Source organism: Neovison vison, chromosome 14 (assembly GCF_020171115.1).
Source record: "Neovison vison isolate M4711 chromosome 14, ASM_NN_V1, whole genome shotgun sequence".
NCBI lineage: Eukaryota > Metazoa > Chordata > Mammalia > Carnivora > Mustelidae > Neogale > Neogale vison.
In genome coordinates this window covers 2,361,196-2,373,536 of record NC_058104.1, presented here as the reverse complement: position 1 = coordinate 2,373,536, position 12,341 = coordinate 2,361,196, and the positions used below count along the sequence as shown (strand labels likewise).

Here is a 12,341-nt window from a genome sequence, read left to right as displayed (position 1 = left end):
ATCACAGATCCTGCTGTCAGCGGGTGACTGGGACTCACCTGGTTCCACGTGCAGAAACAGGACAGCTGCCCCAACACCCCCACGCTGCTCCATGTCAGCCCTGAATCCAACATGCCAGAGCGTGCCACTGTCCCTGTGGCTCAGATCAGTGCAAACATCCCAGCCACCCCCCAGGCCCCCACCAATATCTGACAATAATAGCTTTTCCAATAGAAAATTAACACTATCTAAGGTTCTTGCTATACAAAGTCTCTCTGCAGGAGGCTGCGTGACCTCAAGGAGAAAAAGGGGCTCAGGCCCCCTGGAAAAGATGCCTTTCTCTTGGAGTCCATGAAAAAGACACCCTTGTGCAAATCGTATAATGAGCTCCCAGGGCGGAGGCAACACTGAGAAAGCTTTCTCCTCGCGACTGAGGAGTGCGAGCACACAGACGGATGCAGGTGCCCTCTCGCAGAGGGAAGGTCGAGGCGCATACCTCAGATTTCTCCGTCAGCTTTCCAAGAAGGTCTTCTAGGTTGGAGAGGCGCAACTCTTGCTCTTGGCGGACAGTCACAGCGTCACTCTTGGAAAGGAACACAAGTGGGAGTTACGCTGCTTCCACACAGAACCCCAAACACGAGACCGCCTGGTCACAGCCTGGCCTGGCGTCCTCAGGGGGGCCCCTCAGTGTCCGCACATCTACCCCTCACCTGAGCGCGCACATGCCATGTGGACAGCCCCCCCACGTGAGGGGGGCAGACACACCGACCCGCTCTCCGAGCTCACACACAGTGTGCGACACAAGACAAGGCTCTAGGAAGGACCTGACCAGAGCACCACCCCGCAGCACAGTTTCCTACGTGCCTCAAGGGACTTTCTTAGCACTGAACACACAAGCTACTCCTCTAGCTCGTGAAACAAGAGAGCAACAAGCCTATCAGGGAAGCGAGGGAATTGCTAAAAAACTATGGTTTGCTTAACCTATGCCCAGCCAACTTATTCAGCAGTTCTTAGAAGGGAGAGGTACGTGCGGATTGTCAGATACCGTCCCTGGAGAAGTCACTGCCAACCATCTGCTCAGAAGGCAGGGACGGGCTTCGAGTGCCCTGAAGAGACTGAAACCCAGGCCAGAAGACACAGAAACAGAAAGTAATTTGAATCTTTCATTACTGGAGGTCATGCTTATTAATCAGACCCCATCTATTCCAAATTAGAACCACAACGAATTTATAGAGGCTTACATAAAAACAAATTAAAAACGAGATAAACCAGAGCACAGGGATGAAGGCTAGCTAGACAGACAAACCCAGGTTGCTGACACGCAGAAAGGGTGGCCACGAATGCCGCCGTGAGCTTCCTCACCGTTGCTGCCCGCCACCGAACTCTGCACCACGATGAGGGGGTCCACTCTCTCGGCGTCCACCAGTGCAGCTGGGAAACGAGGCTCCCAGTGCCCAGGCAGCTGGTGGCGTGCTCAACGGCACGGTGCAGATGCAGGGCACAAACACATGCCAGGAGCGGGTGGGGAAGGACCAGAGGACCGAGCGCAAGTGTGAGCTGAGCGCAGGCCGCTTCAGAAGCCAGCCTGGGATCGAGGGACGCCCCTGAGACAGGATTAGCGTCACAGGGGCCCCTGCGCACAGGAACATACCGGGGAACGGGGTGAGAAGACGACGCTCAAGCTGTACTCAACTAATCTAATTCAGAACCCAGTTCTAAAGTGAGCCCAGACTGCGTAAGATTTGAGAGTTCACAGAACACAACACAACTGATGCTCGGTTGTTTTTCTGAACCGTCATCTCTTTTCTCTACAGGAGCAAGAAATCACCACAACTCAAGAGAGAATTAGGATTTCACAGCCATATCATCCCTGTGGTGGGGACAATTATTTCAAAATGCCTCACCTGAGAAACCCTCCTTAAGATCAACACGTTTCCTGCTGTGACTCTACACTCACCTAGGAAACGTCCCGCCCACAGGGACAGATTTCATGATCGGCCACCTACAACAGTCCAGCTATTTTTTTTTTCCCAAACAGCATCTCCCTTGATATGGACGAGCTTCAACCCTTCCTACTCGTCCAACTTGTCTGCAAAAAACCAGCTAAGTTCCGTTCACCCTTTCCATGTAACAAAGCTGTCAAACAACAAGTAAGAACAGGCTGATCACAACTGTGTCAACTGGATTTGACCGAAATCATCTCAGTTTGAGGGTCAAGAAGCTGAAAAGCAGCAAAGACCGAGGAATCAATGCAGGATGCCAAGTGCACCTTGAGCAGTTGTGGGAACTCCACGTATGGCCACTGGGGCCATGCGGAGAAGGTGCCAGCATGCCCTGTTCCCTCCAGTCCGTGCTATCAGCACATTACAGTGATAAGTACTGATGCGCCTTGGGCCAGACCAGAGTCAAGACAAGGGCCATTCATTCACCATCACAGGTGAAAAGATAGTAACCTAAAAGGTTACTGTCAGGGGATACCCCGCCTGGGGATGCTTGGCCTGGAGCCAAGTCTAGCTGAAGGTTCCAAGGAGGAGAGACAGGCCTGCTCAAGAGCACGGCAGGACCCAGCTTTGTGCATGACCTTGGGGAGGCCTGGGAGTCCCCGGGCCGCAGACAGACTGCACCGGGGGCGGGGGGGAATCGGCAGTTCCTCCTCTACTGTGCTGAGGACAACTTAGGGGGAGGCGCTCTGAGACAAGACACAGGGAGAAGCAGGCTGTTTGCGCAACAGTCAACACATGTTTTAAAGACTTCCTTCCAATGTACCTAAATACTGAATAAATACTCATTTTGAAACTTGGGAAAATAAACACCAGTTTTGGGGAAAACTGACAATTCTTTCCTCAAGGATACTGAATAAACAAGATATTTTTGTTCAGGGTTCCACACAGAACAGCAACTCCTCTGAACTTCATTACTGTGAGACTGATCACAGATTTGAACATTTTAAATCAGTGTTGCACAAAATGCAAATCAAATCACAGCTGACAGGGAAACTTCACTGAATTAGTAGGTTCAATCCTTTGTCAAAGTAAAATGCGGGTCAGGAGCAACTCACAGACGGCACTAGGACCTGTGGCTCCTGAGAGCAAGCCTCCCACAGCGACTCTATGCCCGACGCCTGCTGCTCCCAGCCCCCCGGCCCCCAGCAGGATCTCCTACTCTGCCAGTGTTCCACAGGCTGCAGCTCCCAGTCCCAGGGAAGCATCAGGAAAGGCCCCGGCCCTCAGCACACTGCTCCCAAGAGCCGAAAAGCACGACCACTTGTCACAGCAGCGCCTCTCCTGTTCATCCCCAAACAGAAAGCAAACACCTGAGAACCCCTCAGCATTACCTGAGAGCCCGACAGTCTGTCGGCACCTATTTCCTTCAAGTGCTGCCCTACCACACGCTGAACCAAGGACAGTGTCCCCTCGGTGTCGCCGTCCATCTGGTCCACCCGCGCCTGCAGATGCTGAAGCACAGCAGCCAGTTCTCTAAGCTTCTCGTCGTGGCTGCGACACTGTCCAGACAGCAAGGTCATCTCCCTTTCCACTTCACTCATCCGATGCCAGTGGTAAGCCTGGTCTCCCTCCTACAACAGTAAGAGCAAGTCCAGCAGCAAAAAGGAGACATCGGGCCTGGCATCAAATAACCTCAGGGCACTTTCAGGCACAGACACAGAGCACAGGATCACAGCGGAACGTCCCTACAACAAGTGTGGACACGCTAAAGGGCTGGACAGGACAGTGCCCATTCTCAGGGATTTTCCTTACAGGGCAGACTATGGGGGCTTGACTTCCCTTCTTACTTTCTATATTTTCCAAAGTAATGCATACTACTGTTTTTTAAGTTAATATTAACTAAATGAGATTATTTACCTATGCATTACTTGGACTACCTCAGAACACTTACGGAGCTATAAAACTTGCTGATTTGACATTTAACAACACTTTCTGAACCAGGGCGCCTGCTCTCTGCAGAACACAGAGGGGGAACGCCGCAGAAGAGGGCTTCTGTGTGGTTACCTCCAGCGGCCGGTGCAGGTGAGACGCATCTGGTGTGAACGTGCTTTCGGGGCTGCCCACCCACCAGGCTCCGTACGCGCGCGTCCAGTTGAATACAGGCAGGCCTGAGAGGAGGTCCCCCTGGCCATACAGGGACAGACCTGCACCTGAAGGGGACAGGGGCCAACCATATGCGTGTGTACGGACAAGGCTCTGTGACGCATGCACTGAAATGCTAAGTTCTCCCCTCACTGACGTCTTCGTGTGCAGATACTCATCACAGAGCTAAGTCAAAGTTTACTTACCTAGTAAAAGTAATAATGGAATGAGCAAGATTAAAAACTTGCAGATATTTCGAAGGCACCTAGGAACAAAAAGAAAAACTTAACTTGGATATAAAAGAGTCACCATTCTATTTTATCTCTGGGTAATTTTACACAAAATAACCTTGCCCTTATCTTAAAATGAAAGTCTACAGTATTAGAAATGCAGTTACAATTGTTTTTTTTTTTTAAAGTAGGCTCCATACCCAACATGGGACTCGAACTCAGGCCCCAAGATCAAGGGCCTCACGTTCCTCTGATTGAGCCGGCCAGGTGCCCTAGAAACGCAGTTCTGGTGTTATCTACAAGGTCTGTATACACCTGCAGGGACCGATCTATGAAACAGTGTCCTGGCCCACAGTAACAACCATACACACTCACTAATTAGTGATTTGTACGGCATTGTGCTGGGCACTGAAGGACCTTGGCTACTGGCCCACTATAGTTACTCACCCGGGGCTAGGGATGTGGGAGCCAGACCCTCTCCCGATCTGCATAATCCACGACAAAGCCCATAACTCCTATCCACTGGGATTTTAAGAATAACAACCGCCTTTCGTTTCTTACAGTCATAGTTTGAAAAATTACATAAAAACACGAAAACACTTTGTAAAATATAAAGTGATATAAAAAAGACAGGACGTTAATATACCAAACAATAAAAACAATGTAAACATGAACCAAATCATTATTTTAAAAGAACAACAAATCAAATTATATCCTGCAATGAGCACAAAGTCAACTCTTAAAAACACCAAGTTGATATGATATTGGTTTCCTTACCTTGTAAGAAGAAACACATTCAGCCAGGAAATCAAAGTAACAAACTGGTACCATCCAATCCCTAGCCACCAGAATATTCCAGAGGCTGCCTTCCCTGAAAGAGAAAACACTGAACATTGTAAAGACATGCTCTTTGGAAAATCAAACTCCTAAATGGATTGTTTTCGTGCAGGTCAAGCAAGAAGCACAAGGACATCCGCTAACAAATACGGTGTAAGTACGTGAAGACGAAGTTAGGGATGGCGCGTCCCGAGGGGGAGTGTCCGCACGCTCAAACACGGCAACACTGAGCAGCACACAGGACGAGCTACAAACGAGGAAACCCCACACCCATGCATTCTCCATGCCAGTTCAGCAGAGCAGCTGGACGTCCACAGGACCCAACACAGCAGGGAAACGACGAGCGCTCATGCACCCAGAGCATGTATGTTAGCACGTCTAAGGCAATGACATGTGTTAGACCAAGGAGCAAAACACGGGACCCTCAAATGAACCTTCCATTTGGCTACATCAATCATTAACTGTAGATGCCTAACGGCCAAAGACTTGCCGAGAGTGCTGACAGAGAAAGCCAAAATAACCACCTGGAGCCACCACAGCCAACCAGAGGACCGACAACAGTGTCTTCGACACAGACCATCCCCAGCCGCCGATCCTTCGCAGCGTCTGCACCAGCAGGTGACCTGTGACAGATAACGTGTGCAAGAGGGGCACGCTCAACACACACCAGAAAACCTACTCTCGTATGCATTTTACCAAAATTCTCTCAAATCAGTTCACAGTCTCTTCTCAGGGAAAAAAAACAAGCAAGTCCAAGCAAGACTGAAGTTCACTTAGGAAGTGGTGCTACATACGGAATGGCTGGCTGGTCACCTCTTCCCACAGAAACACAGATGCCCTGGGAGCATCCCCCGTGCCCCCTCCCCTGCCCACATGTTCACAGTTGGTGCCGACACAACGTGCAGAGAAAACCCCGCAGACACCAGCAGTTAGCTCCAGCTGATAGCTAGAGGGCTCACTGCTCCCAGACCATTCTAAAGTCTAACTTTTTCAGGAAAAAAGTATCTGGGGATTACAAATGGTAGCACCACTGGATGGCCTAATAAGACAGTAAACTTTGTCACATGTCACACATTACAGAAGGCAGAAAACTGCTTATGAAACCCATTTTGGTTCAGTTTTTTAAGAGTAACTGCTGGAAGTCATACACTCCTCTAAGAATGTGTGTGCTGACTCCTGACACTATATTTGATGTGAAAAGAAACATGGTTTAAAGGGATTCTTTTAATCTATCGTTTTATTTTATTAGCAGTTAAGAGACCATTATTTTTGAAGCTCAACTTAAAAAAAAAAAAAACTGTCTAAAAAAGGTGCCCTTTGGCACGAAGCTTACAGGTATAAATTGGAAAACCTCTAACTTCAGGTGGACACCTCTGTCTGGCAAGGCTCAGGACACAGCAGTCACCGGAGTGATGCCGTGTGTCCCCGCAACCAGGCAAGGGACAAGCAGCTTCTTGTCAGACCAACTGCCCCATGGGAGGGCAACCAGCCTTTCTTGGCCTCTGATTCACCTCAAAGCAAGCTACTTGACATACATGTAACTTTTACTAAATACATTTACAAAAAAGCTTTTCAAGAAAGACACCTTCTGTATTTTAAGCTCAAATCAGTATTACAAGCACCTGACAGGCCAATACAAAGAAGGAGCTACAGCATTTGTGAAGAATATGATAAAAACAAAATAAAAAGGTGCAAATGACAACCTGCATAAGAAAAGATGTGCCAAATGGCCCCTGCTACCCTTTTAGGACTCGAGGACTGCAAGCGGACAGCTGTGTGCGTCTCAAGGAGTTCCTTCCTCTTACAGTCATCACCTGCGGGTGGTGGTGACAAGCAGTTAATTTGACAGATTACGATGCAAACCTGGTCCATCGGAACTGTGCACAACAATGTCAGTTTGAGAAAATTAGGAAATTACACACAAAAAGAGAACAATCTAAGCAAATGCAATCTGGAGGCTCCTGGCCCCTACAAGTGTGCACGAGCGAGGGGGTGCCCGGTCCGCGTCGGCAGCCCCACACCGCCCCCTGTGGGAGCCCCCGCACCGTGAAGCCATACTTACACAAGGACTCCCCTGTCACACTGAGGTGGCCGTCCTCTCTGAGAAGCCCTCCTACATGCACTGTCCCACAGTGACTGGAATGAGCTGCAACACACGCAAAACAGGCTCAGAGACCCTTGTCCAGGTGGGTTACTGACGCATCCCGGGCGCCGACAGGGCCACATGGTCCGAGAAGGCGCGTGCCAGGCTGACGGCCGCCGGCTCCCGTGCATAGGTGAGGCATGGTGGGGCGGTGCAGGGTGCAGGTGGCAGGCCAGGCTGCAGGCGGAGGGAGCTTCAAGCCCCACCCGGCCGAACAAGGCCCCACAGCCAATGCAACACTGAGACAGGCCCGCTTAGGAATGGCTGCCTACAACTACATTCTAAATACCACTCATAATAAATGGTTTCTGCTTTAAAGAGGTCATAAGAATCAAAACTTGAGTACGTTTAGTTTTTAAAAAATGATTTTAAAAGTGCTGAAATACCATTCCCCTTTCAGAAAGTGGAACCAGTACAAGAGCATAGAAACCTCCATCAGCTCCTCACAGGAAGACCCCAGCAAAGCGTCACGAGAACATCGCAAAAGAGCATGAGAGGAGAGACGTGGAGGAAGCACCACGCTGGGAAAGGAGTGTTTTTTCCACCTTGAAAGCATTAGTAGGTGGAAAAAAGAGGAAAAAAATGATTGAAATACCTTTTGATTCATGGCTTTTTGATTTATAGCTTTTTGATTCACGTTCTTTTGATTCGTAACTTTTCAATTTGTATTTGTAATTTTCTGATTCATAATTGAGCTTCATTAAAACCACTCGAAAAAGCTGGACTAAGAATGATGACAAGGATGACGAAGTGTTCTTGGCCAGCCACAAAATCCTATCCGTGTGGAAAGGCGCACCGCCTATTGAAAAACCGTGAACACAGTTATTTCTTCCCAAAAAGTCAACACTTCCTCCCCCTGAAAAGTGAGATAGCCAAATCATTCACTTTGGGCAAAACAGAACCAACTTTTCACACGTTCATCAGAGATGACAACCTGGGAGGAGCCATAAGGATACATGTCACCTCCTGACGGAGGCCGAACTGCACAGCAGCCCCACACTGAGAGCCGCACGCCATGTCTTGGTCACAGGCGAGTCTGCATGGAAGAACCTGCGTGAGGTGACTGCACCCCAATCCTGCTCACACACACTCCAAAGCCTAGATACCTGCTCACCACCCACCCACTGTCCACTGTCACCTGACAGGAAAGGACCCCCAGACTTGTCCAGCAGATTCAGCGACGTCTGCTAGAGCATTTATCTGCAACCAGCTGCATAAGCCTCTGCGAGGAGCAGGGCCATCACGGGACCCACTGTCCTCTGCTACCTGTCTTTAGTGCCTGCGGCTTCAGAAGACACCACAGAATCCCTGACAACTTTTCCTCTGTTACCCTAAAATGGGTAAGGTGAGAGTCTACAAGTTACAGCTGCTAGAAGTTTTTATTCCATCAAGTGTAGACCCAGAAGCACTTCTGAGACCCGTCCCCATCCTCTCCTGGTTTGGGAAGCCCTGCGTGAGGTCAGGACGTCTGGCGTGTAGCCAGCTGGGACCAGTGAAGTAGAGGTGGAGAGATTTTAAAGAAATGAGTTTTTTCATGTTTCCTTTTTCAAATCGCCTACTTGGTAGCCACCGGCGATCAGAGCACCACACCGAAATGCCCGTGGAACGGCGGCAAGTCGACCCCGCCAGCAGCACCGAAACTGTCGCCCACCGGCGATGCGCCGCGAACACAGGAAACGCTTATGAAGAGGTGACCTGCGGTCCACCCGGCTGGTAATCACACACACTGCAAGTCCATCTCTTACCCTAGGAGCCGACAAAATATGGGCAGCACAAGCACACAAAGAACCAGCGGAGCACACGGTGAGGATGTTCACGCTGCCGAAGGGTGAGAGCACCCGGCTCCGGCTTCTGGGAAGCCAGCAGGAGTCCACTTAAAATGGAATCGCACAAGAACTTCTCTGTCCCCCGCAGTGACTTTTACTTAGAAGGTGCAGACTAGAACTACTTTTTAAATATTCCTTAACTGCTGGCTACAGTTTCTTTGGGAGAGCGGGGCCTTCGGGGCTGCCTGGCACAGGAAGAGCGCATGCGCAGCCGCCTCCCCAAGCCCACAGCCATGTCCAGGCAGCCCGCCGGCTCCGGCTGCAGCTGCGACCGGTGGGATGGGAACACTGGGCTCCTCCGTACGCCCAAAGGAGATGGGCACGAGTTCCGATTATTCCAAAGCCTGAGGCTGGTCCATGAGCCACATGTGGGCTCTAAGCCACCAAGATGAATGACAATTTTTCGTCCAAAAAAAAAAAAAAAAAAAAATCATGTCAAAGCTGTGGCCTCTCTCCTTTCTAAAGCTATAGCCAACGGAAGGTTTAAGTTCAGATCTGCCACAGGCAAAAAAGAGGACACAGAGGGCTGTTTTTTCCATTTCTCATTTCCTGGGTGCCTCCCTATGAGGACTGGGAAGGCCCCGAGGGTCCAGCTTTCCATGCTTCGCAGGAGCTCTCCTGTAGAGCACTGCTGGATGTCCCAAGGAAAGACTTCCAAGTCTTTTAAAAAGCCTTCTGGATGGGCACCAGAAATTCACATCCTATCACGGCTGCATTTCACCCGAACCTCGAAAGGCTGAGGACTCAAACCATTCGGCTCAAGTGGGTCCATGAGCACGAACGCAGCCGTTCTCTCTCCAGTCTGTCTACCCTAGGGAAGGGTTTGCCCACATACACAAATACATATACACTAGGGACACACCCAGGGGGAAAACTGTTTCCAGAAGCATTCAGAGGGGTGCCTGGGTAGCTCAGCTGGTGAAGCATTCAACTCTTGACTTCAGCTCAGGTCATGATCTCAGGGTCATGAGCCTGAGCCCCTGTGTCAGGCTCTGAGCTCAGCGCAGAGTCTGTCCGAGACTCATTCACTCTTTGTGCCCCCCACCCCCGCTCATGCACATGTACTCGCTCATCAGCATGCTTGCTCACTCTCTCAAATAAATAAAATCCTTAACGACATACAAACAGAAAGAACGTGAATGTCCTTATAGACAGACACTGATTAAATACACTGATATAACCATAAAGGCAGTGTTAGGTAAGCATCGGAAAGAATCAAGTCCACCCAGGGCGCCTGGGTGGCTCAGGGGTTAAGGCTCTGCCTTCAGCTCAGGTCATGATTTCAAGTCCTGGGATAGAGCCTCGCATCAGGCTCCCTGCCAAGCTTCCCCCCTCTCTCCGCCTGCCTCTCTGCCTACTTGTGATCTCTGTCAAATAAATAAATAAAATCTTAAAAAAAAAAAAAGTTTTTTTTTCTTTGGGTGGCTCAGTTGGTTGGGCAGCTGCCTTCGGCTCAGGTCATGGTCCCGGCGTCCTGGGATCGAGTCCCGCATCGGGCTCCTTGCTCGGCGGGGAGCCTGCTTCTCCCTCTGCCTCTGCCTGCCTCTCTGTCTGCCTGTGCTCGCTCTCTCTCCCTCTCTCTCTGACAAATAAATAAATAAAATCTTAAAAAAAAAAAAAAAAGTCCACCTGAACAGGCACAGAATACGAAGCTGCAAAGTCACATCCACACCACGCTAGCATGTAGAATATGACATTATAGAATATATGACATATTTCTGTAAGTGCACAAGAGCAAAACGGAGGGGTAGTCGCACATTGTGAATGTACTAAAAATGCCAGTGAATCATATACTTTAAGATGCTTAACAGCTAATTTTATGTTAGGTGCATTTTACGTCATTTTAAGAAGCAGAAAAATTCGCCGTGATCTCCTAGTCTTAGCTCCAGTTCCCTCTAGAAGGGAGACCAGACAGGGATGGAGGAAGGACAAGGGGAAGGAACTCTTCTATCTGTACCATTCCAAGACTATACAACCAGAACAATAAGTAAAAACAAAAACGAAGACAGAAAATGTGTCGGGTATTAATTCATGCTCGAGAAGACTTGTATGCATTTTCAGTAACTGCAGTAACGTGACAATTCATGCAGTACGGTCTCCACAGGCAATAGGGGAAAGCTGGCTGGACCCAGCCTCCCCTCTGGATGGTAGGTTACAGGCGACTTTAAATTTCTTTCTTGCGCATGTCTGGGATTTCCAAATGGTCTTTGATAAACGCTTTACCCAAATAATTAGGAACAGAGGTTTTTAAATTAGTGCTGATTGTAATCATTATTATAATTTAAAACAGCAAGGAAGGGGATAAGCACAGAGGCCCAAAGTAGATAAAAATATAGCTTGTTTTCCCAAGAACATTCAAAACAGGGGGTGCCTGGGTGGCTCAGTTGTTAAGCATCTGCCTTCCGCTCAGATCATGATCCCAGGGTCCTGGGATCGAGCCTCACGTTGGGCTCCCTGCTCGGTAGGAACCCTGCTTCTCTCTCACGCCCCCCACCTGCCTGTGTTCCCTCTTTTGCCCTCTTTCTCTGTCAAATAAATTAAAAAAATAAAATCTTAAAAAAAAAAAATCAAGACCAATTCAAGCAAAAAAGTACAAGAGATGTCCAGAGACTACTCCCAAAACCACATCTGGCCCACTGCATCTGAGCTGAGCTCAGACCATCAACACCCACCCACAGCCTCAGGATGAAGACAGCTGGCTGTTGGCAAACAGAGGTGACCTCTACCAGATGCGAGCAAGAGGCTGCAGGAAAGCAGGGAGTATCTCTACACATGCTCACTTCAGCAGATATCGCATGAGGTTACGGTTGGTGGAACATGCTTTTACTATCTTCCTCTTGGTGACAGCATGCTTCAAAACACAGCCTCCATAAAGCCAGACACACAGTATGTTTGACAGCGGCATACAGTACAGTTGGGTGCCGGGCCTGGCTCCTGGGCTCCACCCAGATGGTTAGCCCTCAGGAGGTGGCACAGCGCCTCAGGAAGAGCATCCTGGAGGCCTGACATCTGGCTCCAGGTTCCAGCCCCATCACTTACCAGTGAGCTTCTTAAGCCAGCTAAAGCCCAGTGTGCCAGTAGAGAAGATACGGAGAGCAATAGGACTGCAGGGCTGGGGCGCTGGCCAGAGAAAGCCGGAGAGGGCTCCGCGATGCTGGCCGCCACAATCCAGAAGGTGCAAGGAACGAATTCCTCAGACCAACTCTGCCCCCTCCCCTTCCTGCCTCCCTGTTTTGATCTA

General features: G+C 49.6%; 1 protein-coding gene across 4 annotated transcripts in view; it reads right to left on the bottom strand.

The window, feature by feature from the left end:
- Positions 1-12,341, bottom strand: part of SUN1 (Sad1 and UNC84 domain containing 1) — a 55,417-nt gene that overhangs the window by 14,243 nt on the left and 28,833 nt on the right. For 3 of the 4 annotated variants that reach the window (XM_044233430.1, XM_044233431.1, XM_044233432.1), the window contains 9 exons: positions 7,870-8,073; positions 7,194-7,277; positions 6,835-6,945; positions 5,656-5,754; positions 5,072-5,165; positions 4,271-4,329; positions 3,987-4,132; positions 3,314-3,553; positions 476-562 (listed from right to left, as the gene is read on the bottom strand). In XM_044233430.1, the coding sequence (XP_044089365.1) occupies positions 476-562; positions 3,314-3,553; positions 3,987-4,132; positions 4,271-4,329; positions 5,072-5,165; positions 5,656-5,754; positions 6,835-6,945; positions 7,194-7,277; positions 7,870-8,073 (1,124 nt within the window). The remainder of the gene's footprint in view (positions 1-475; positions 563-3,313; positions 3,554-3,986; positions 4,133-4,270; positions 4,330-5,071; positions 5,166-5,655; positions 5,755-6,834; positions 6,946-7,193; positions 7,278-7,869; positions 8,074-12,341) is intronic. The other variant, XM_044233433.1, reaches the window with a different exon arrangement.